The sequence below is a fragment of the Aplidium turbinatum genome, chromosome 2 (genome assembly GCF_918807975.1).
Source record: "Aplidium turbinatum chromosome 2, kaAplTurb1.1, whole genome shotgun sequence".
Lineage (NCBI taxonomy): Eukaryota > Metazoa > Chordata > Ascidiacea > Aplousobranchia > Polyclinidae > Aplidium > Aplidium turbinatum.
Genome location: NC_137473.1, coordinates 15,118,199 through 15,142,902, shown reverse-complemented (window position 1 = coordinate 15,142,902; position 24,704 = coordinate 15,118,199). Strand labels below are relative to the sequence as shown.

At 36.4% G+C, this 24,704-nt stretch overlaps 1 protein-coding gene across 1 annotated transcript; it reads left to right on the top strand.

The window, feature by feature from the left end:
- The first annotated feature begins 8,293 nt into the window (after positions 1-8,293).
- Positions 8,294-24,702, top strand: LOC145765256 (armadillo repeat-containing protein 1-like). The gene is made up of 8 exons (XM_082577048.1): positions 8,294-8,322; positions 9,365-9,551; positions 15,184-15,305; positions 15,645-15,742; positions 16,101-16,219; positions 16,790-16,906; positions 22,638-22,743; positions 23,351-24,702. Exons 2-8 carry the CDS (start codon positions 9,405-9,407, stop codon positions 23,518-23,520), a joined length of 879 nt encoding a protein of 292 aa, XP_082433174.1. The 5' UTR covers positions 8,294-8,322; positions 9,365-9,404; the 3' UTR covers positions 23,521-24,702.
- Positions 24,703-24,704: the final 2 nt, after the last annotated feature.

Sequence of the window (24,704 nt, the reverse complement as noted above, 5' to 3'; positions counted from 1 at the left end):
TTCCGATGCATGCAAAATTTAAGTGGCACGTGTTGCGGATTAAAGTTCTATTCGAAGATGTTTGAAGTGGTGTCTATTATGCAAAAATCGTATTATTTTAAAGTTTATCGTAAATATCTCCTCCATCTTTGGAGCGTTCTGCTGGGAGTTCCTTCCAAATGCCCACCTATTGATGCACATCCCTGGAAAGGTAATTTAATACTAAATCCGATGCATGCAAAATTTAAGTGGCACGTGTTGCGGATTAAAGTTTTATTTCAAGATGTTTGAAGAGGTGTCAATTATGCAAAAATCATATTATTTTAATGTTTATCGTAAATATATCCTCCATCTTTGAAGCGTTCTGCTGGGAGTTCCTTCCAAATGCCCACCTATTGGTGCACATCCCTGGAAAGGTAATTTAATACTGAATCCGATGCATGCAAAATTTAAGTGGCACGTGTTGCGGATTAAAGTTTTATTTCAAGATGTTTGAAGTGGTGTCTATTATGCAAAAATCGTATTATTTTAATGTTTGTTGTAAATATATCCTCCAATTTTTGAAGCGTTCTGCTGGGAGTTCCTTCCAAATGCCCACCTATTGGTGCACATCCCTGGAAAAGTAATTTAATACTGATTCCGATGCATGCAAAATTTAAGTGGCACGTGTTGCGGATTAAAGTTCTATTCGAAGATGTTTGAAGTGGTGTCTATTATGCAAAAATCGTATTATTTTAAAGTTTATCGTAAATATCTCCTCCATCTTTGGAGCGTTCTGCTGGGAGTTCCTTCCAAATGCCCACCTATTGATGCACATCCCTGGAAAGGTAATTTAATACTAAATTCGATGCATGCAAAATTTAAGTGGCACGTGTTGCGGATTAAAGTTTTATTTCAAGATGTTTGAAGAGGTGTCAATTATGCAAAAATCATATTATTTTAATGTTTATCGTAAATATATCCTCCATCTTTGAAGCGTTCTGCTGGGAGTTCCTTCCAAATGCCCACCTATTGGTGCACATCCCTGGAAAAGTAATTTAATACTGAATCCGATGCATGCAAAATTTAAGTGGCACGTGTTGCGGATTAAAGTTTTATTTCAAGATGTTTGAAGTGGTGTCTATTATGCAAAAATCGTATTATTTTAATGTTTGTTGTAAATATATCCTCCAATTTTTGAAGCGTTCTGCTGGGAGTTCCTTCCAAATGCCCACCTATTGGTGCACATCCCTGGAAAAGTAATTTAATACTGATTCCGATGCATGCAAAATTTAAGTGGCACGTGTTGCGGATTAAAGTTCTATTCGAAGATGTTTGAAGTGGTGTCTATTATGCAAAAATCGTATTATTTTAAAGTTTATCGTAAATATCTCCTCCATTTTTGGAGCGTTCTGCTGGGAGTTCCTTCCAAATGCCCACCTATTGATGCACATCCCTGGAAAGGTAATTTAATACTAAATCCGATGCATGCAAAATTTAAGTGGCACGTGTTGCGGATTAAAGTTTTATTTCAAGATGTTTGAAGAGGTGTCAATTATGCAAAAATCATATTATTTTAATGTTTATCGTAAATATATCCTCCATCTTTGAAGCGTTCTGCTGGGAGTTCCTTCCAAATGCCCACCTATTGGTGCACATCCCTGGAAAGGTAATTTAATACTGAATCCGATGCATGCAAAATTTAAGTGGCACGTGTTGCGGATTATAGTTCTATTCGAAGATGTTTGAAGTGGTGTCTATTATGCAAAAATCGTATTATTTTAATGTTTATTGTAAATTTATCCTTCATCTTTGGAGCGTTCTGCTGGGAGTTCCTTCCAAATGCCCACCTATTGATGCACATCCCTGGAAAGGTAATTTAATACTGAATCCAATGCATGCAAAATTTAAGTGGCACGTGTTGCGGATTAAAGTTTTATTTCAAGATATTTGAAGTGGTGTCTATTATGCAAAAATCATATTATTTTAATGTTTATCGTAAATATATCCTCCATCTTTGAAGCGTTCTGCTGGGAGTTCCTTCCAAATGCCCACCTATTGGTGCACATCCCTGGAAAGGTAATTTAATACTGAATCCGATGCATGCAAAATTTAAGTGGCACGTGTTGCGGATTAAAGTTTTATTTCAAGATGTTTGAAGTGGTGTCTATTATGCAAAAATCGTATTATTTTAATGTTTGTTGTAAATATATCCTCCAATTTTTGAAGCGTTCTGCTGGGAGTTCCTTCCAAATGCCCACCTATTGGTGCACATCCCTGGAAAAGTAATTTAATACTGATTCCGATGCATGCAAAATTTAAGTGGCACGTGTTGCGGATTAAAGTTCTATTCGAAGATGTTTGAAGTGGTGTCTATTATGCAAAAATCGTATTATTTTAAAGTTTATCGTAAATATATCCTCCATCTTTGGAGCGTTCTGCTGGGAGTTCCTTCCAAATGCCCACCTATTGATTCACATCCCTGGAAAGGTAATTTAATACTAAATCCGATGCATGCAAAATTTAAGTGGCACGTGTTGCGGATTAAAGTTTTATTTCAAGATGTTTGAAGAGGTGTCAATTATGCAAAAATCATATTATTTTAATGTTTATCGTAAATATATCCTCCATCTTTGAAGCGTTCTGCTGGGAGTTCCTTCCAAATGCCCACCTATTGGTGCACATCCCTGGAAAGGTAATTTAATACTGAATCCGATGCATGCAAAATTTAAGTGGCACGTGTTGCGGATTAAAGTTTTATTTCAAGATGTTTGAAGTGGTGTCTATTATGCAAAAATCGTATTATTTTAATGTTTGTTGTAAATATATCCTCCAATTTTTGAAGCGTTCTGCTGGGAGTTCCTTCCAAATGCCCACCTATTGGTGCACATCCCTGGAAAAGTAATTTAATACTGATTCCGATGCATGCAAAATTTAAGTGGCACGTGTTGCGGATTAAAGTTCTATTCGAAGATGTTTGAAGTGGTGTCTATTATGCAAAAATCGTATTATTTTAAAGTTTATCGTAAATATCTCCTCCATCTTTGGAGCGTTCTGCTGGGAGTTCCTTCCAAATGCCCACCTATTGATGCACATCCCTGGAAAGGTAATTTAATACTAAATCCGATGCATGCAAAATTTAAGTGGCACGTGTTGCGGATTAAAGTTTTATTTCAAGATGTTTGAAGAGGTGTCAATTATGCAAAAATCATATTATTTTAATGTTTATCGTAAATATATCCTCCATCTTTGAAGCGTTCTGCTGGGAGTTCCTTCCAAATGCCCACCTATTGGTGCACATCCCTGGAAAGGTAATTTAATACTGAATCCGATGCATGCAAAATTTAAGTGGCACGTGTTGCGGATTAAAGTTTTATTTCAAGATGTTTGAAGTGGTGTCTATTATGCAAAAATCGTATTATTTTAATGTTTGTTGTAAATATATCCTCCAATTTTTGAAGCGTTCTGCTGGGAGTTCCTTCCAAATGCCCACCTATTGGTGCACATCCCTGGAAAAGTAATTTAATACTGATTCCGATGCATGCAAAATTTAAGTGGCACGTGTTGCGGATTAAAGTTCTATTCGAAGATGTTTGAAGTGGTGTCTATTATGCAAAAATCGTATTATTTTAAAGTTTATCGTAAATATCTCCTCCATCTTTGGAGCGTTCTGCTGGGAGTTCCTTCCAAATGCCCACCTATTGATGCACATCCCTGGAAAGGTAATTTAATACTAAATCCGATGCATGCAAAATTTAAGTGGCACGTGTTGCGGATTAAAGTTTTATTTCAAGATGTTTGAAGAGGTGTCAATTATGCAAAAATCATATTATTTTAATGTTTATCGTAAATATATCCTCCATCTTTGAAGCGTTCTGCTGGGAGTTCCTTCCAAATGCCCACCTATTGGTGCACATCCCTGGAAAGGTAATTTAATACTGAATCCGATGCATGCAAAATTTAAGTGGCACGTGTTGCGGATTAAAGTTTTATTTCAAGATGTTTGAAGTGGTGTCTATTATGCAAAAATCGTATTATTTTAATGTTTGTTGTAAATATATCCTCCAATTTTTGAAGCGTTCTGCTGGGAGTTCCTTCCAAATGCCCACCTATTGGTGCACATCCCTGGAAAAGTAATTTAATACTGATTCCGATGCATGCAAAATTTAAGTGGCACGTGTTGCGGATTAAAGTTCTATTCGAAGATGTTTGAAGTGGTGTCTATTATGCAAAAATCGTATTATTTTAAAGTTTATCGTAAATATCTCCTCCATCTTTGGAGCGTTCTGCTGGGAGTTCCTTCCAAATGCCCACCTATTGATGCACATCCCTGGAAAGGTAATTTAATACTAAATCCGATGCATGCAAAATTTAAGTGGCACGTGTTGCGGATTAAAGTTTTATTTCAAGATGTTTGAAGAGGTGTCAATTATGCAAAAATCATATTATTTTAATGTTTATCGTAAATATATCCTCCATCTTTGAAGCGTTCTGCTGGGAGTTCCTTCCAAATGCCCACCTATTGGTGCACATCCCTGGAAAAGTAATTTAATACTGAATCCGATGCATGCAAAATTTAAGTGGCACGTGTTGCGGATTAAAGTTTTATTTCAAGATGTTTGAAGTGGTGTCTATTATGCAAAAATCGTATTATTTTAATGTTTGTTGTAAATATATCCTCCAATTTTTGAAGCGTTCTGCTGGGAGTTCCTTCCAAATGCCCACCTATTGGTGCACATCCCTGGAAAAGTAATTTAATACTGATTCCGATGCATGCAAAATTTAAGTGGCACGTGTTGCGGATTAAAGTTCTATTCGAAGATGTTTGAAGTGGTGTCTATTATGCAAAAATCGTATTATTTTAAAGTTTATCGTAAATATCTCCTCCATTTTTGGAGCGTTCTGCTGGGAGTTCCTTCCAAATGCCCACCTATTGATGCACATCCCTGGAAAGGTAATTTAATACTAAATCCGATGCATGCAAAATTTAAGTGGCACGTGTTGCGGATTAAAGTTTTATTTCAAGATGTTTGAAGAGGTGTCAATTATGCAAAAATCATATTATTTTAATGTTTATCGTAAATATATCCTCCATCTTTGAAGCGTTCTGCTGGGAGTTCCTTCCAAATGCCCACCTATTGGTGCACATCCCTGGAAAGGTAATTTAATACTGAATCCGATGCATGCAAAATTTAAGTGGCACGTGTTGCGGATTATAGTTCTATTCGAAGATGTTTGAAGTGGTGTCTATTATGCAAAAATCGTATTATTTTAATGTTTATTGTAAATTTATCCTTCATCTTTGGAGCGTTCTGCTGGGAGTTCCTTCCAAATGCCCACCTATTGATGCACATCCCTGGAAAGGTAATTTAATACTGAATCCAATGCATGCAAAATTTAAGTGGCACGTGTTGCGGATTAAAGTTTTATTTCAAGATATTTGAAGAGGTGTCAATTATGCAAAAATCATATTATTTTAATGTTTATCGTAAATATATCCTCCATCTTTGAAGCGTTCTGCTGGGAGTTCCTTCCAAATGCCCACCTATTGGTGCACATCCCTGGAAAGGTAATTTAATACTGAATCCGATGCATGCAAAATTTAAGTGGCACGTGTTGCGGATTAAAGTTTTATTTCAAGATGTTTGAAGTGGTGTCTATTATGCAAAAATCGTATTATTTTAATGTTTGTTGTAAATATATCCTCCAATTTTTGAAGCGTTCTGCTGGGAGTTCCTTCCAAATGCCCACCTATTGGTGCACATCCCTGGAAAAGTAATTTAATACTGATTCCGATGCATGCAAAATTTAAGTGGCACGTGTTGCGGATTAAAGTTCTATTCGAAGATGTTTGAAGTGGTGTCTATTATGCAAAAATCGTATTATTTTAAAGTTTATCGTAAATATCTCCTCCATCTTTGGAGCGTTCTGCTGGGAGTTCCTTCCAAATGCCCACCTATTGATGCACATCCCTGGAAAGGTAATTTAATACTAAATCCGATGCATGCAAAATTTAAGTGGCACGTGTTGCGGATTAAAGTTTTATTTCAAGATGTTTGAAGAGGTGTCAATTATGCAAAAATCATATTATTTTAATGTTTATCGTAAATATATCCTCCATCTTTGAAGCGTTCTGCTGGGAGTTCCTTCCAAATGCCCACCTATTGGTGCACATCCCTGGAAAGGTAATTTAATACTGAATCCGATGCATGCAAAATTTAAGTGGCACGTGTTGCGGATTAAAGTTTTATTTCAAGATGTTTGAAGTGGTGTCTATTATGCAAAAATCGTATTATTTTAATGTTTGTTGTAAATATATCCTCCAATTTTTGAAGCGTTCTGCTGGGAGTTCCTTCCAAATGCCCACCTATTGGTGCACATCCCTGGAAAAGTAATTTAATACTGATTCCGATGCATGCAAAATTTAAGTGGCACGTGTTGCGGATTAAAGTTCTATTCGAAGATGTTTGAAGTGGTGTCTATTATGCAAAAATCGTATTATTTTAAAGTTTATCGTAAATATCTCCTCCATCTTTGGAGCGTTCTGCTGGGAGTTCCTTCCAAATGCCCACCTATTGATGCACATCCCTGGAAAGGTAATTTAATACTAAATCCGATGCATGCAAAATTTAAGTGGCACGTGTTGCGGATTAAAGTTTTATTTCAAGATGTTTGAAGAGGTGTCAATTATGCAAAAATCATATTATTTTAATGTTTATCGTAAATATATCCTCCATCTTTGAAGCGTTCTGCTGGGAGTTCCTTCCAAATGCCCACCTATTGGTGCACATCCCTGGAAAGGTAATTTAATACTGAATCCGATGCATGCAAAATTTAAGTGGCACGTGTTGCGGATTAAAGTTTTATTTCAAGATGTTTGAAGTGGTGTCTATTATGCAAAAATCGTATTATTTTAATGTTTGTTGTAAATATATCCTCCAATTTTTGAAGCGTTCTGCTGGGAGTTCCTTCCAAATGCCCACCTATTGGTGCACATCCCTGGAAAAGTAATTTAATACTGATTCCGATGCATGCAAAATTTAAGTGGCACGTGTTGCGGATTAAAGTTCTATTCGAAGATGTTTGAAGTGGTGTCTATTATGCAAAAATCGTATTATTTTAAAGTTTATCGTAAATATCTCCTCCATCTTTGGAGCGTTCTGCTGGGAGTTCCTTCCAAATGCCCACCTATTGATGCACATCCCTGGAAAGGTAATTTAATACTAAATCCGATGCATGCAAAATTTAAGTGGCACGTGTTGCGGATTAAAGTTTTATTTCAAGATGTTTGAAGAGGTGTCAATTATGCAAAAATCATATTATTTTAATGTTTATCGTAAATATATCCTCCATCTTTGAAGCGTTCTGCTGGGAGTTCCTTCCAAATGCCCACCTATTGGTGCACATCCCTGGAAAGGTAATTTAATACTGAATCCGATGCATGCAAAATTTAAGTGGCACGTGTTGCGGATTAAAGTTCTATTCGAAGATGTTTGAAGTGGTGTCTATTATGCAAAAATCGTATTATTTTAATGTTTATTGTAAATTTATCCTTCATCTTTGGAGCGTTCTGCTGGGAGTTCCTTCCAAATGCCCACCTATTGATGCACATCCCTGGAAAGGTAATTTAATACTGAATCCAATGCATGCAAAATTTAAGTGGCACGTGTTGCGGATTAAAGTTTTATTTCAAGATATTTGAAGAGGTGTCAATTATGCAAAAATCATATTATTTTAATGTTTATCGTAAATATATCTTCCATCTTTGAAGCGTTCTGCTGGGAGTTCCTTCCAAATGCCCACCTATTGGTGCACATCCCTGGAAAGGTAGTTTAATACTGAATCCGATGCATGCAAAATTTAAGTGGCACGTGTTGCGGATTAAAGTTTTATTTCAAGATGTTTGAAGAGGTGTCAATTATGCAAAAATCATATTATTTTAATGTTTATCGTAAATATATCCTCCATCTTTGGAGCGTTCTGCTGGGAGTTCCTTCCAAATGCCCACCTATTGGTGCACATCCCTGCAAAGGTAATTTAATACTGAATCCGATGCATGTAAAATTTAAGTGGCACGTGTTGCGAGTTATTGTTTTATTTAAGGTTTTTCGAAGGTATGTCAGGTCGCACTTTATGCCTCGCACTTATTCACGGATGACTTTTTTAGGCGGAAAGCGGAAAAACTATTCTGCCAGAATGACGGTGGTGTTTTTTTTGCCTCATCTGGGTTTTTTTTAGCACACAATCTAAGTTTATTGGAAATTTGTCGCTGGAATCCTTGCATAGGATAGGTGGAAGCACTGATCGGGAGCTGTCAGGATTTATTTTATACTGTACCAGTGGCTCCAGTTCTGGGGCTGTCAGGTTTGAGCAAAAATGTAGATGTGTTTTCAAAATAAGTAGGCTACATTATTTAGAATCATATACAATGAAATTTTTTTAAAAACACTGCCCTTCAATGACAAATAGCCTATAAGAAATAAGGATGGCATGGTACGGTACCGTAACTCTGGTGATAGATAATTTGTGGGATGTAGCAAATCAGCTTCTTGGTTTACAATACCGGCACGTCTTCAGATGTTAAATCAATGTAAAAATGACAGATTTTGCTTTGTGGGTAGTTACCGTACTAGGCTTGGCTGCGACTAACTGCACTTTACTTCACAATCAGTCAATCACTGACTTGAAATGACTACAGTAGCGCTGCTCATTATTTCATAACCAACTAGCAAAATTCATCTGTATTTTTGATCGATTCAATGTTTACATCCATTTAATGTACAGTATGTAAACTTGTTACCGTATGTGCCGGTATACATGATTTTGTCAGTTGATCTCTTGACAAAACAATCCACTCAATAAGAAATGCTTCATAATGTGACACTGACATAGCTGGTCATCTCATAATGTCTCATTATTAACATTTAATAAAAGTACTGTAACTCATGAGTTTCTTAACCAAAACTGGAGCTGTTACATTTATGTATCCTCCGACTCCATAGCAAGCGATGCTGAGGCTCTGATTTGTTTAATACGCTTGGCTCTGCGGCTCCAGCTCCGCAGCCCTAGTTTTAATTAAAAAAAAAAAAAAAACTTTTAATCACTTGCTGCGTACCATACTTGCAATACATGAGTTAAAAAGGAGATTATTTTGATGAATGTTTATATATTGTTTATTTTGGAAGCCTATCAACAATGATTTTTTTTTTTGTTCCATCATGTACGGTATTTATTAGTTGATGCAGTTATACGGTAAATAGGATACTATATAGGATAGCAGATTTTTATTCATTACTTTATTTAACAAAACTGTAAATATATTTATTTGACAGAATTGTTGAAATGTGTGCTTTAACTTTTATGTAACGTTATTCACATAACAAGCAAATTTTCTGTGCTGTTACAGCAAACGATTTCAGCTTATTATTTCACATTCACACAACAATATGGAAAAGCCAACAACAACATCGTTATCTATTGCAAAAGAGTTGCGTAGACTGGCTCAAAACCCATCTCATCGTGAATATCTTTTACGAAATGATGTGAACTCAATTCTTATATTTGTGGACCCAGATGAACAACCTGTGGAAGTGGTATGTTGTACTTTTTTCTCTTTTTTTGTGTCAGTTTCTAGTGGTGTTTGCTTATGTGAGTTTCTAGTCATAAATCCAGGGTGCAACCTAGTTCGTACCCTGAACAGTTAGTACCCTCAGTTCGTACCCTGAAAAGATCAAGAGAAAAAATTTAAAAAAGCCGAAGTCGCTGATCGCAGTTTCCGCAAACATTTTAAAATTTTCCCCCTGAAAAGATCAAGAGAAAAACGCAGTTTCTGCAAACAAACAAACTGAAAAGATTGAGAGAACATAGCCGAGGTCGCTGATCGGAGTTTCCGTTTTTCTTCAAATGTTTTAAAATTTCCGGTAATGATCCTAAGAGTTTGCTGAAGTCGCTGATCGCAGTTTTAGCAAACATTTTAAAAGGGTTAGGGGTTTAGGGTTAAGAAAAGATCGAGAAGAAAAAATTAAAAATAGCCGAAGCTGCTGATGAGTCATTCCATTATAATTCAACAAATGGTGAACACCACCATCTCTTAGATTTTCTTCATTGTTACATATTTAGTACCGTACATATTTTAGAATAATATTCATATCTGTTGGAATTTTTTTGATACCTTGTGTTGTTTTCAAGTTATCGCAATTTAAAATTTGACATTTTTGCCACTAGTGGCGCCATTGTGCGTGGGAATATTTTGGGAAAATGCTCTAAAGCAGGGCTTCCCAAAGTGTTCGTTACTTGATAGCTTGTTTTTAGTTATCGTTTAAATTAAGCCTTTCAATAAGTATCACAAACGTATATTTCGCATTGTTTATCCTTTTAATCGTAAAGGTGAACGGGTCACGAAAAATTTTAGAAGATTAAAAGGGGTTGCGAGCAAAAAAGTTTGGAAAGCCCTGCTCTAAAGTCACCATTTCTTGTCCAATTATGATGAACATTGAACAAAGTGTATATTCCCAATTCCCATGTTCTCATGGGTGAGGAATTCAATTATGCTATTAAAATATCAAAAAAACAATTGCTTGATATGAAAATCCTCATGTTGTTTTTTAAAAGTTCCTCAAACTTTAAGCCCCCCCACTCCCCCATGATTGCATAAATTTTTTTTCTGATTGGCTCCATTTTGTAAAGTGATTGTTTATTTACCAAGAAATGAAAAATCTTTCACTGAACTTTTCTCTAATTGCTTTTATCACATTAACTGTTAGCATACCCATTGCAAGCTAATAATTATATTTAAGCTATTGTGAAGTTAGGGAATAGGGATAACAATTATGACTTCAGAGCCATTATGACTTCACAAAGACATAAAAATGATGTGGTTAACCTTAATTTAAAATAAGTAATATCACACCACATCAGAAAAATCAATTTATTAAAATATAGAGCTTTTGCTACACAAGTGTGGCTTCTTCAGTATAATCATATTCAAATAGAATTATATTTGAATATTTTCAATAGTTTCTATTCGAATAAGATTATACTGAAGAAGCCACGCTTTTGTGGCGAAAGCTCTATATTTTAATAAATTGATTTTTCTGATTTGGTGTGATATTGTTTATTTTAAATTGAGGTTGACCATATCATTTTTATGTCTTTGTGAAGTCATAATGGCTCTGAAGTCATAATTGTTATTCCTAACTTTACAGTAGCTTAAATATAATTATTAGCTTGCAATCATCATCATAATCCATCGTCGGTTTGTTCCCCACTAGTGGGGCTGGCCAATTGTTTCTGCGCAGCAATTGTTTTAATCCCTTTTCTCTATTTCACCCTGTCCCTTGCATCTTCCTCCTTCAGTCCGACTTTTTTAAATTCATCCTTCACTTGTTGTTTCCACGTTCTTCTTGGACGACCGCGTTTCCTCTTCCCATCCACCTTTAGATCTAGTGCCTTTCTAAGAAAACTTCCTTCCTCCCTCCTTATCACATGTCCATACCATGTTACTCCATTTGCCCTTGCCAGTTGGTCTATGGTCTCTCTCATCTCTAGCATATCCAACAATTCTTCAGTCCTTTTTTCCCTTCTCGTTTTCACCCCACACATTGCTCTCACCATTGACCTTTCCGTTCTTCTCAGGATTGCCAGTTCACTCTCTCTCAATATCCATGTCTCGCTACCATATAGCATTGCAGGCCGCACACAGCTCCGATATACTTTTCCTTTCATCCTTAGTGAAAATTTTCTGCCATGCAACATTTCCCCACATTCCCTGAACTTTGCCCAGCCCAATCTTGCCCTTGTTGTCACCGCTGCTTCACATCCACCACTTCCATTTATCCGATCACCCAGATAACAGAAGTCTGTCACTGTTTCGATGCCATGGCAGAACTCATCATCATGGCCTTCCACTTCATTCCTTCCTTTACTGCATTTCCCACAAACAAAACACTTAGCCAATCTTGTTGCGGCTCTCTTGACATTAGCACATCTTGTCTGTACCCACTTTCAAGATGTGCTAATGTCATGGTATGTTAACAGTTAATGTGATAAAAGCACTTAGAGAAAAGTTCAGTGAAAGATTTTTCATTTCTTGGTAAATAAACAATCACTTTACAAAATGGAGCCAATCAGAAAAAAATTTATGCAATCATGGGGGAGTGGGGGGGCCTTAAAGTTTGAGGAACTTTTAAAAAATAACATGAGGATTTTCATATCAAGCAATTGTTTTTTTGATATTTTAATAGCATAATTGAATTTCTCACCCATGAGAACATGAAAATAGACACTTCGTTCATCATAATTGAACAAGAAATGGTGACTTTAGAGCATTTTCCCAAAATATTCCCACGCACAATGGCGCCACTAGTGGCAAACATGTCAAATTTTAAATTGTGATAACTTGAAAACGACACAAGGTATCAAAAAAATTCCAACAGTTATGAATATTATTCTAAAATATGTACCAAATATGAAAAATTAAAAAAATCTAAGAGATGGTGGTGTAAAATTTCTTCAAAATTTGTTGAATTATATTATAATGGAATGACTCTGATCAGAGTTTCCGCAAACAAACAAACTGAAAAGATTGAGAGAAAACAATAGAACAAAGCCGAAGTCGCTGATCGCAGTTTCCGTTTTTCCGCAGTTTCTGCAAACATTTTAAAATTTCTGGTAATGATCCTAAGAGTTTACCGAAGTTGCTGATCGCAGTTTCTGCAAACATTTTGAAAGGGGTTAGGGTTAGGAAACGATCAAGAAAAAAAAACTAAAAAAGCCTAAAGCCTGGTCTACACTACAAGCCCGAAAAGCCCAAACGCTTGCCTTGTCAAGCCTCGACTGACTAAAAACTGTCTACACTTGCAAATTTGATCTTGCGACCGTGTGCATTCAAGCGCTTAACAACGTCACTTTCTGCTTGGTTAAGTCATTTGGCTGGAAATTCGCCTTCAATTGATTTATACTTATCAATCAAACGCATCCATCGCTGTACTGACACAGTGTAATAGATCAACTGAAAATAATCTAGAATAGTATTGTAGACCTAGAGCTATCCTTTAACTTGTACAGTTGAACACTGCAATCAATGCAAGGCTAGCAGGTAGGCCAACCCAAGTTTGACCAAAAGCCTGGTGAAGTGCTACCTAAACCTGACCAACAGCTAAAGATAATTTGAATCCGTCTAAAAGGTAGGACCACCATACTAGCTGGAAGGCCAACTTTAATCATACCAAAAGCCTAGTGAAGTGCCACCTTAACCAAACTAACAGCTAAGTAGATCTATGTAAGACTTTTTTAAAGCTAACCTTTTAATTTTTATCTATACACACCAACTAACCTATTAACTGAAACAGAGTACCATTTTTACAGAAAACTGAAACTGCCTTTCCACCAAAGTTCCACAAAATGCCAAGACCTGAGCTCAAACTAAATTCTGAGCCAGAACCTTGGTCAAGCGAATCTCTCCAGAGCGTAAAAAAAGCTCGCGATGACCAGACGTTTTCAGGCCGACGACGGCGCTGTTGCCGAGAGAAGCTTTGTGTTAAATAAACAAAGAATGCGCCACGCTCAGCTCAAAATATTTTGTAGTGTAGACCAGGCTTAAGTCGCTGATCTGAGTTTCTGCAAACAAACAAACAAACTGAAAAGATCGAGAGAAAATAATAGAACCGTTTTTTCGTAGTTTTCGCAAACATTTTAAAATCTCCAGTAATGATCTTAAGAGTTTGCCGAAGTCGCTGGTCGCAGTTTCTGCAAACATTTTAAAAGGGTTAGGGTTGATCGGAGTTTCCGCAAACATTTTAAAACTTCCGGTAATGATCCTAAGAGTTTTTGTCTGTTTGCGAAAACTGCAATCAGCAACTTCGGCTTTTTTTAATATTTTCTCTCGATCTTTTCAGGGTATGAACTGTTCAGGGTACGAACTAGGTTGCATCCATAAATTCACATGTAGAAGACGAGAGCACCTGTTTCATTGTTGTGTTAAGCAACAAACTAATGTTACAACTTGGGGTATTGTTTTTTTTACATAATTTTTAACTCCTGTTGTTTCATTGGCAAGTAATAATAGCTTTTTGATGAATTGAATGCAGGCCTCGAAATTTGTACTTTTTTTCCGGCGGTCAAGCATGTCCTACCGGACTGGCCCTTTCAGCGGACATTTAATATCTCAACCGGACATATTTTTTGCATGTAGATTTTGCACAAAATCACACTATTGTATTGTGTAGTCGTGTTTGTAGAAGAAGATTTTCTACAACAGAATAACTCTGCAATGGTTGATGGGCAATGATGGCTTAATTAACCTACCCAGAAGTATACTGGAGCAGATTGCTTGCAAATAAATCAGTGCGTTAATCACAGTCGTGTAATGACGCAATAAACACAATCGAAAACAACAATCCAAATTTCCTTTTTACAAAAGCAACTACGATCACTTATTCCGTGGTTTTCGCGTTATAGAATCGTTGTGCCAAGCGATTACTGCCTGCGCCGGAATGGCCCGTTTCGGTGAGTCCGATTCGGTGAGTCCGATTCGGTGAGTCCGATTCGGTGAGTCCAATCCCTTAACGGGGGATTTTTTCAATTTTTTTTTTTAAATTATCGGGTACCGCAGCCTAATTATCATTGCCGTTTTAGGGTTAGGGGTTAGGAGTTAGGGTTAGAGGTTAGGAACTCACCGAATCAGACTCACCGAATAGTAGCAGACCCGCCTGCGCGGGTCGTAAATCTCCAGCTCTATTTCTATCAGTATCAGATAGCATGAATAAGGTCGCCACATTCGCCAAAGCACGTGCGGAACCCAGCTGAGACTTGCTTCTCTGTGACGTTTCTTTTTAACAAACGATCAATGTAACGCAATAATCCTCATTGTTAAAATTTGAATGCATATCCTGCCGAAAAGTTCAGACAACTTTATTTCAAGGCAACATTGCAAGGCGTTGAAATGATATGAAAATGGCTACTTTTGCCATCAGCTCGTTAACTATGCCACTCTAATGTGATCTTTAATGCAATTGCCTGTACTATTATTGTTTCAGCTCCGTATTTGTTCGCGTTAAACAAACAATTGTAACAATTCAAATTTAAAATATATTTTTGTCAAGAATTTTGCGGCGGTCATTTATGACCGACCAATGAGTCGGCTTCGGCAGACATTCGAGGTCATTCCGGAATCCGTAGGTCATGTCCGCCGGATATTTCGAGGCCTGTTAATGATGTGTTTTTCAGGTAACAGAAGCCATAAATGCTTTATTTTATCTTGCTGAGGAAGCAAGTGAAGGGCATCTAACACGCCGTTCCATGCGTAGTACTCTTGGCTTGATAGATTTGATGAAGAAAATTGAGCAGCGGTAACAGTTTGTGATGTTTAATCAGCGTTCATTATCATTAATTGTAAAAATTATTTCAAAATATAAGTTGATTTCTGTTCTATTTCTCCGAACCTACACAAATAGAAAAAAAAAACTGTAGATACAAGCTATTAAACTAGCTTTCAAACCACACTATACATTTCTGTTATTATCATCATTCATCTCGTAATGATTTGGTGTACCGTACCGTAGTTCTTTAAACTGATGTGAGAAAATAAAAGATTGAAAATAACTGAAAATCATGAAATCTTAAAAGTGTTTTTAAATTGATGATGAAAGCAATTTATTTTTGTTTGTAAAGAACTGTTTTGTTTTCAGAGAGGGTTATTCTATTGAATGTAAAGCGCTTGCCATAAAAATACAACAGCTATTGAACAAGAAAGAAACTCGCACCAATATATCATCACCAAGTTCAGGTTAGCTTGAATATTCAATATAATATTCAATTTAACTTTTGGTGACACAATTGCTTTTTATATATATGAGGTAACCAACTAAGGGAGAAAAAACGTTAGTTCCCTAAAACGCTATGAAATATAGAACGAGTTACTCAGCTCGGTTGTGTTAGTTGGCCACTAAGACCATGCAATGTTGCTTTTTATTGTTGTCTAGCTACTGCTGTCTTGGAACCTATAGTTTTCAACTTTTCATTACAGTTGTAAAAACCTACTTGAGGAACTATGTGTATTTTTACGCAATTTCAATGTTATTCCTTTGTGCCCATGTTAATGTGCGCCCAAAGCCGCCCATAATATTTTGTTAATTTTATTGCAGGTGAATGTGTATTGACCAGGGCAGGAGGAACCAGAACTGGTCAGAAATCTTTAAAGTTTCTTGGTGGAAACAAAAAAGCAAAAGTGATTACACTACAAATAGATGGTCTTACTAATCAGGTTAGTAATTTGACACGATGCTTTATGATTAAATCATGTAACCATTCCATTGTTTGATGCACGTGGTTAAGTTGCATTGGTATTTTCCAAGTTTATTGCAGTACACTAGTGCTGGATGTGTTTTCTGTCTCTGAAGCTCCGTAGGCTTAAGTTATGTTTTTAAATGCAAAATGAGCAGGGTCTATTTTAACCTTGAAACAAGTATCAAAATATACAATAAAGCGTGCAACTTACGTAAAAACATGTTCTCTCTTTGGTGGAAATTTCTGAACCAACTTTGCAAGCAACACCTCTTCAAGCAGCCAGTCAATATAATGGCAAAAGGCAATTTCAACTTCTGATGACAGGTTGTGCTTGAATCATATTATCCCATGCTACGCAAGTACATATGGTATTGTTTTGCTGAAACTTTCTCAATCCGAAGATAAACGTCACCAATTTTCACTGCCACCCAATGATAACAAAAACCTTCTTCATTTAAATTTCTCATCAATCTGAATTGTGTTGGTTCCACAAAAAATTGAGTTTGGCAGGAAAGAATTTTATTGACATTTCTTTTGTAATGCGCAGGAGAGAAGACAGCAATGCGTTGATGAATTAGTTCGCATTAAAGGAGTTATATCTCTCACCTTCAACATGCATTTACAAAGGTGCACGGTTCGTGCGAAAGCGGATGTAGCAGCTGAGGTACTGCTTTTATCTGTTCACAGTTTTTCAATCTGTAACCTTTTATTTCAACAGCAGTTGTTTATGGGATTAAGTCAAAGTGAGAAATCTGGTAGAAAATTCGGTCACAAACATACAAAGCCAACTAACTATTCGGTCACAAACATACAAAGCCAACTAACACCTTAGACTTCACCACTGTTTTAAATCGAAATATACAACCAAAGTTACAATTATATATAAAGAAATCAGCTAGGCCTATTTGACTGCAGGCAATACTTCTGAAACTGAACAAAGTCAAGCCATTGTATTTATTTTAACATCGATACTGTATTAAGAATGAAACTTTTTCTTGGTATATATGTTGGGCCTACCATATAAAACAATTACAGGGTTACCACACAGCATAAAATCACAAAAAATCATAAAATCCTGCCAAACACACCGTGCAGCATAAAATACTCATAAAATCATACTTCATCATAAAAAGTCATAAATTTTTGAAAAATTATGGTATTTCAATAATTATAATATATGATGCTAAATATTTTTTGAACTTTTGTTTGATTGTTTAAATTGCCTATTTGTTGTAAACACATTAAAACAGCATCATTCTTTGCATATTTGTTTATGTTCAACGACAACAAAAGTGATGACTGCAGCTAACTGCATGGTTTAACCAATTGGTTATGGATATAATATGTCGGCTTGTGGAGGCTTGGTCTCATTTGTTCGGCAGTTGATTTGATAACTATTTAACTAACTTGATTGTGAAAGGATACTTTTATCAGTATGTATTCAAGACTAATCGTGTTCATCCGATCAGCACAGGAGCACCAGCATTTTAAACTTTCCAGAACCCCTTCTTTCCCTAACTCATACAACTGCACAATATCAATTAGTTCCTGCTATTTCGTGCATTGTAGTGCTGCTGCCTACAGTGCAGTTTTTGTGCACTGTAGGGAATGTAGGCAGTTTGGCGCAATCAAAACTTGTATATATCCATTGTTTATTATCGTAAGTTGCCAGTGCCCAGTACTTCTGTAACTTTATTGCATGTTTTGCCTTATTTGCATCAACTTAATACAAGAAGGCTGCATTCAATTACACATAAGCTACAATGAGCTATATCAGTAGGCCTACCTGTGCTAATCATTTAATACCCTTCCCAAGAGCATTTATGTAATTTTATTTTGCTTGAAGGTCGGCGGTTAGCATAAAATTTGGCATAAAATCATAAAAAATGGGCAGAAATTTTCACTCTATTTTGTCATAAATTTATAATAAAATGTAACTTTTTAAAGTGGCAACCCTGCAATTAATGCTGCAACAATAGACTGCCAGTAATCAGAGATAGCAATGTTGCACAACTGGGCGCAAAATATATCACATGCGGTGTGAAAAGGACGTAAGTGGTGTGAAAAAGGAAAAGACGTAAATTTTTCACACCTAGTGTATGAGTCAGCAAGGTTGAACTTGATGTTTTTTAATTGTAGCTTTCGTTGTATATTGGGATGTCTTACTCAATGAAAGTCAAACAGTTTTAGTTTTTCTCTCTTTGTTTTTTATGTTAAATTCTACCCCATAGCGCATTAATATATTTTGCAACATTTAGTTTTAAAACAGCATGCTACATAAATGCCTGCAGAGATCTTCCTCCATTAGTTTTACAATTTTCTATTTTTATTTGCAAATAGTTTCATATGCTTTTTTTTAATTAACAATAACTATACATAAAACAATCGTGCATATCACGTCTACAAAAACGAGTGATGTTTTTTCTTTGCTTATGTTCGATTGGGTGTCAAGAACTGTCGCTTAATTGTTGTCGCTAAATTTTTTTACTTATTTTTAATTTAAAGGTGATTTGTTAAATTTAACTGTCACTGCTTACAATTACGTGTTTGAGCACCATCCTAGCTAGCAAAATTCGTCCACTAAACGTTAATTTAACGTCTGGAGACATAAAATCAATCTAAAAAGGACGAATTATGTTATTTGGGAAATTGCGAATAACGTTTATGTTTCCACGCTGTTGCTCATACAGCGTTTCAAAAGTGGCCGCGTTTTTAATGCAGTTCTTTTTTTGCATTTTTGTATAATCTGTTTTCATTGTCTTCGAAGGGTCTGCTACTATTCGGAGAGTCCGATTCGGAGAGTTCTCTATTCGGAAACAGCCTTTTTCGGAGAGTTCCCTATTCGGAGATTTTTTGAATTTTTTTTTTTAAATTATTAGTAATTATTATTAATTTTAAAAATTAATTATTTAAAAATTATAGGTTTATTCTAATCTGCCACTTAGGTTTTAACTTCATCTTTTATGGCAAACACTGTTTGGCAACAGTCTTTTTTTAGTTGACACGTTTTCGCTGAGACTTTATCTCATTAACCCCTATTGTTAATCATGAAAACTGTTGTTTTGATGTAAAACACATATTTTGAACGAACCCAGACAACAAAAATCGTCATTTTTACATTGATTCGAACGTCCGCAGACGTTGCATCAATGTAAAAATGACGAATTTTGCCGTCTGGGAAGGCACTCAAAGGTAAACACTGGATAAAATGCAAGAATGCAAAAGAAACGATATTGTGGAATAAAATACAAAATTCTCTAAATAAACAGAATAATCGGACATACATCTCTCTGTTATCACTTTTAATGTAAAAATTCCTTTTTGTGGTCCCTTTGTCTGGAACAAATGAAAACTGTGCTGTTGAAATTTCCGATTGTAGTTTTGGTCTCATTCTCATCATTATGGTTCGGAGTAAGATGTTTGTTAGGTGATTCACAAGGCTAATTGCTCTGTGGAGTGAACGTTCTGTTGCTCCGGTTTTCTTTGGTAAAGTTATGAATATGGAACGTACCATATCACTGCAGGGGTCGGCAACCTACGGCCCGCGGGCCAGGTCCGACCCGCCAGGCACCTCGTTCCGGCCCGCGAGCAGTTCCAAGCAAAAGCACGCGATTCGGCCCGCGACGATAAATAAGTTGTTTTTCGCATGCTAAAATCATAGTGCAACAAAACCACGGATACTACCTCGTGCTACAAATTATATGCTTCCTTGCACACGTTTCATTTTTGTGCAAAAGTTTAACTAGACTGATTCAATAAGATGATGCAATCTTGAACAAGCCAGATGACATCACAATGCTGGAAATCAAGAAAAAGAAAAAAGGAATCACACGACTGTAATTGCAACTGGTTGATATATTTCAAAATTTAGATTCCAACAGTTGGTAGGAGTAACGATGGCAAAACGCAGAAAAGTGGATTTGTAGAAACAAAGTTTTCAGCAAGAGTGGACTGAGAAATACTTTTTTATCGAGCATTATGGCAAATACATTTTTATCGAGCATCGAAGTTTCACGTTACTTCTCCGGAAGTGTTTCACACAGAACATGTATCTGCAACCCTATTTCCGAAATTACGAGATAATGCAAAAAAATTGCATCCATGTTTGGGAACACCATGGCCACCTGGAGATGCGGCCTGATTTGTCACATTTTGCAGATTTTGATTGCAGCTACTGTTAGTGCTTGACTGACATTTTTGAGATGTTTTTACTTTTTGCGGTTTCCTAATGACATAAAACTTTTTTGTTGCCTTGGGGAAGCAGTAGCAAATGAGAAAAAGTAAGTTGAAAAACGCAAAATCAGACTGTTATTGAACATTAACAGTCTGACTAAAATCTTCGAAATCAAATTTTCTTTGTTTTTTAACATGCGAGGATGTTAAAACCTATTGTGTCATTTGGGGAAAAGAATAAAGAAAGCGTAACAATCTAATTTTTAGAAAAATTTATTTAAACGTTCGCCCAAAGTTAGAAAAACCTGGAAATTTCTGCAAAATGTGACAAATCAGGCCGTATCTTTAGGTGGCCATGGGAACACTTATCTTTGTGAACAATTATTTTCCAAGATGAACTTTGCAAAAAATAAACTTCGATCACGTTTATCTGATGAACATGTTAATGATTTTTACAAATTTCTTGTTCCAATATCAAAACTGACTTTGGCAATTTGGTAAAAAAATGCAAACAACATTAACATTCACATTAAATTGTTACACACATTTGTTCTTTTAATAATCGGTTTCAAAGTAATAAATTCCTTTTATCATATCAATGAACCAATTATATAAGCATGAATAGGAGTGTAAAACCCCGTGCAATTTAAGGGTAAGATATTCGCGTTTCAGAAAAGCTGTCCCTGCAGTTACGGCCCGCCAGTATATTTTATTTTATCAAATTGGCCCGCGGCTCAAAAAGGTTGCCGACCCCTGCAGGGTCTTTCCGGTGTCATAAATATGATTTAAGATCTCAGTGGTTAGGTCTAAACCCCACTCATCTAAAGCTTCGATAATTTCAACTATAAAAGAAACGATATTGTGGAATATCCTAGTATGCGTATCCTAGTCAGCTAAAGTTTTCTTTTCCACACGATTTCAACGTTTAGCGACGTTAAAACGATGTAGAAACGGCAATTTCTGCTGGCCGGGATAACTAGGCTACGGTACCCGATAATTTCCTTTCAATCCAAGCTGTAGGCCACACATTTGTTGATCTAAACTACCGGTAATCATTTTAGCTATTCAAAAACTGTACTAACTTATAGACATAAACAATAAAACATGATTTTTTTTTGTAACATCTTTTTTTATTTTTCCTTCATATCTTAAATTTTTCTGAAGGTGTTGTGGCCGTGCCAAATTTCTTTCAACTCAATCACTTACTTCGGTCACAAGCACGTTTTCACGTTTGCGTTTTGTCGCTTCTACCCTTTTCTCGACCTTTGCTATGTTGACGTGTATTGTTTTTGATATGATCGTCAAAAATAAAAACAACTCAACTGAACTGACATGACGAATTTTCATTTAATTGTTCAAACATTTTATTTCTATTTTCTCAGCACGATTTCAACGTTTAGCGACGTTGAAGCAATGTAAAAACGGCAATGATACATAGGCTACGATACCCGTTAATTTTCTATTTTTTTATGCACGATTTCAACGTTTAGCGACGTTAAAACGATGTAAAAACTGCAATAATAATTAGGCTACGGCACCTGATAATTTTCAAAAAAGATGATGTAAAAACTGCAATAATAATTAGGCTACGGCACCTGATAATTTTCAAAAAAGATTTCAAAAAATCTCCGAATAGGGAACTCTACGAAAAAGACTGTCTTCGAATAGGGAACTCTCCGAATCGGACTCTCCGAAACGGGCCATTCCAGTCTTCGAAAGTAGGAAAAACGTTAGTTTTCCAATTTTGTTTATAATGCGTAGTCACTAGTCATTACATTTTGAGCTATTGATTACAGATGCTGGGCCAATGCTTGAGACGTAGGCTACCCCACTTGTCATAATTCCTGCTTTAATATCGTTTCAACATCTCGCGATCTCGTAACAATGTGAAAATAGCATGTCTTCTACTTGCCGGGGTCTTTTCATGTATATACCTTGTGCTTTGCTGTGAGATCGTGTTTTATTCCAATCAAGTAAAGTGCACTTGATGGCAATTGTTGCAGCAGGAACGCATTATTCGGTTACTATTGATACCAACACACATATGTTCTTTTTTCGATTGGTTGATACTGACCCTTTTACCTTGGACATTTCTGTTACTTTGCAGCTCCCCACACAGCAACATTCGTCATTTTTACATCGATTCAACGTCTGCTAAATAGCGGATTTTGCTGTCTGGGTTTGTGTTGTCTTACTTCTTACCCAATCCAATGCGCTTTCAGGCGTTGGGAGTTGCAGTTAAGAAGACAAGAATAATGGAGGCGACTCAGGTTGTGAAAGGCGAAGATGGCGGGGAAGTGTTGCTAACCCTTAACAAAACAGCTGACGGTATGTCACACTCTTAGTTGTTAAATTTAGTGCATTTCGTATCAAACGCATTTATTTTCCACATAGAGGGATCTATACTACTATTATGTGGATATATAAATATGAAACCTCACAGTGTTAGTGAAAGAATGCATTTTCGGTGTATGCAATGTCGGTGTAACGTTATCCACCTTGTCAGCTTAAACGACAAAAAAAAACTTTTGTTCACGAGATTATAACCAGATTGAGTGATCATGGTTCTAAACTAGACGTGTACTAGCCAGCATGCAGAAAAAGCCAATAGTTCAAATAATTTACTGTTAACAGTAGCCGACTTATAGCAAGTGGGAATTTTGAACTGTTGAGGTTATGGTGCTGAGAAAGATGCCTATTTACTCATAATGAACCAGGAAATCCAGATTTGAAATGCAACATTTTTACATTCTGACTATACCCAGCCAGAAAATAAGTACTATTTTGTGTTGATTCATTGTCTGCAAACGTTGAATCAAAGGAAAAGACAATATTTTCCAGCTTGGTAATTATCGCAAGATAACCTTTCAACCTTGTAAGAACATCACAAAATGATTGAAAATCCCTTCGTTCATACGCGGTCTGTTTCTTGCAGAGTCCCTTGACAAAGATCTACCTCCATATCTCGACGAAGAGTCGAACGAGTCTCCTTCGAAGGAGGACCAAGCCGTTGCAAGACCCGATTCATCATCAGGATTAGGTTCCTATGCGAGTTCATGGTTTGGCAGTGTCATCAGTGCAGTCAACAAAAACCTGTACTGGTGATCCGGCAACAGCCTTGGTAGTCAACGCGTTACTTTCCAAGTTGCCATGGACAATGTCGAAGGCCGAGATGTATAGGGTTGTGTTTTGTTGTTGGAAGGTTTTGGACGTTTATTTTGGGCTTCCCATTGCGTTTAAACGTTGCATAACGCAAAAGAGACGTGTTACTTTATAATACGCAATTGTCTAAAGCTGCGAAATATCGAGTTGGTTTGTATTGTCTGAGAAAGGAGCTTTCGATTTTTCGAAGTTTTTTAGACTTGCTGGTTGGCGTAATGTAAGCCGACTTGCCAGTTTCCTTCAAGCTGGTGCTATAACTATTCCCGATCCCAAGCTTAACTTTATGGATCATTTCAAAAAACTGCTTATTGTACAGCAGCTGGCATTTATCTCTTGTTTCGTCATCTAGCTTTCATTAATTGTCCTATTGGGCTAACCTGCAGCTCTGACCTAGCTAGCAAAAGTTATCCTTTCTGCATTTTTACTTGCTGCATTTCGCCAAGCTATAAAGCGTTCTCGATTGCGTACGACTCTCACGAGAAATGGCTAATTTTATGGCATCTTGCATTTCAGGTCTGAAATTAAATCCATTTTTAGATCGACACAATATGGTGGGAGGCGTTACATGATTGAGCTTTTTTGCTGCAACAGCTTTGAATACTTTTTGGTGTGAAACTTTGTATTTGTTTAATCTTAACATGTCTATTGTCGCAGACGTTACATCAATTCATTGGTGAAACGTGATTTGAATGGAAGTAGATCTCGACCCAACTTAATTTAGAATTTTCATCTTTGTTTGCTTTGGTTTCATGTGAGCAAAGGCACAAACTAATACAACTTTTGTTTTGCCTTTAGGATTCTATCTAGTGGTTGAAATTTGAAACGTAAGTCAGTCTTTACGTGTATCTGCATGTGATGATGTTCTCAGCGTCTTTTCACGTTTATGTCGTTTCTCTCCACTTGGCTACGCATTACGCAATGGACATTAAACAATAGAATGTCGGTGTAACGTCAAATTTATCAAAACGTTTTAACCTATTGAAAATGCAAACATGCCATTTTAATTCAATGAAGTTTGGTGCGCATGCCTGACATTTTTTTGTTTCTTTTAATAATGCCACTTTTTGTTGAACTTTTCTTGTGCTTGCATGTCTGTCCGCTCTCCTCAAGGCTTTAAGCTATAAAAA

What these genes read in the sequence shown, in the direction of transcription:
- LOC145765256 (XM_082577048.1), top strand. Translation starts at nt 9,405, where the DNA reads ATGGAAAAGCCAACAACAACATCGTTATCTATTGCAAAAGAGTTGCGT. An exon ending in TAGATGGTCTTACTAATCAG is followed by an intron (nt 16,220 to 16,789) that starts GTTAGTAATTTG and finishes TGTAATGCGCAG; the next exon opens with GAGAGAAGACAGCAATGCGT. An exon ending in CCTTAACAAAACAGCTGACG is followed by an intron (nt 22,744 to 23,350) that starts GTATGTCACACT and finishes TGTTTCTTGCAG; the next exon opens with AGTCCCTTGACAAAGATCTA.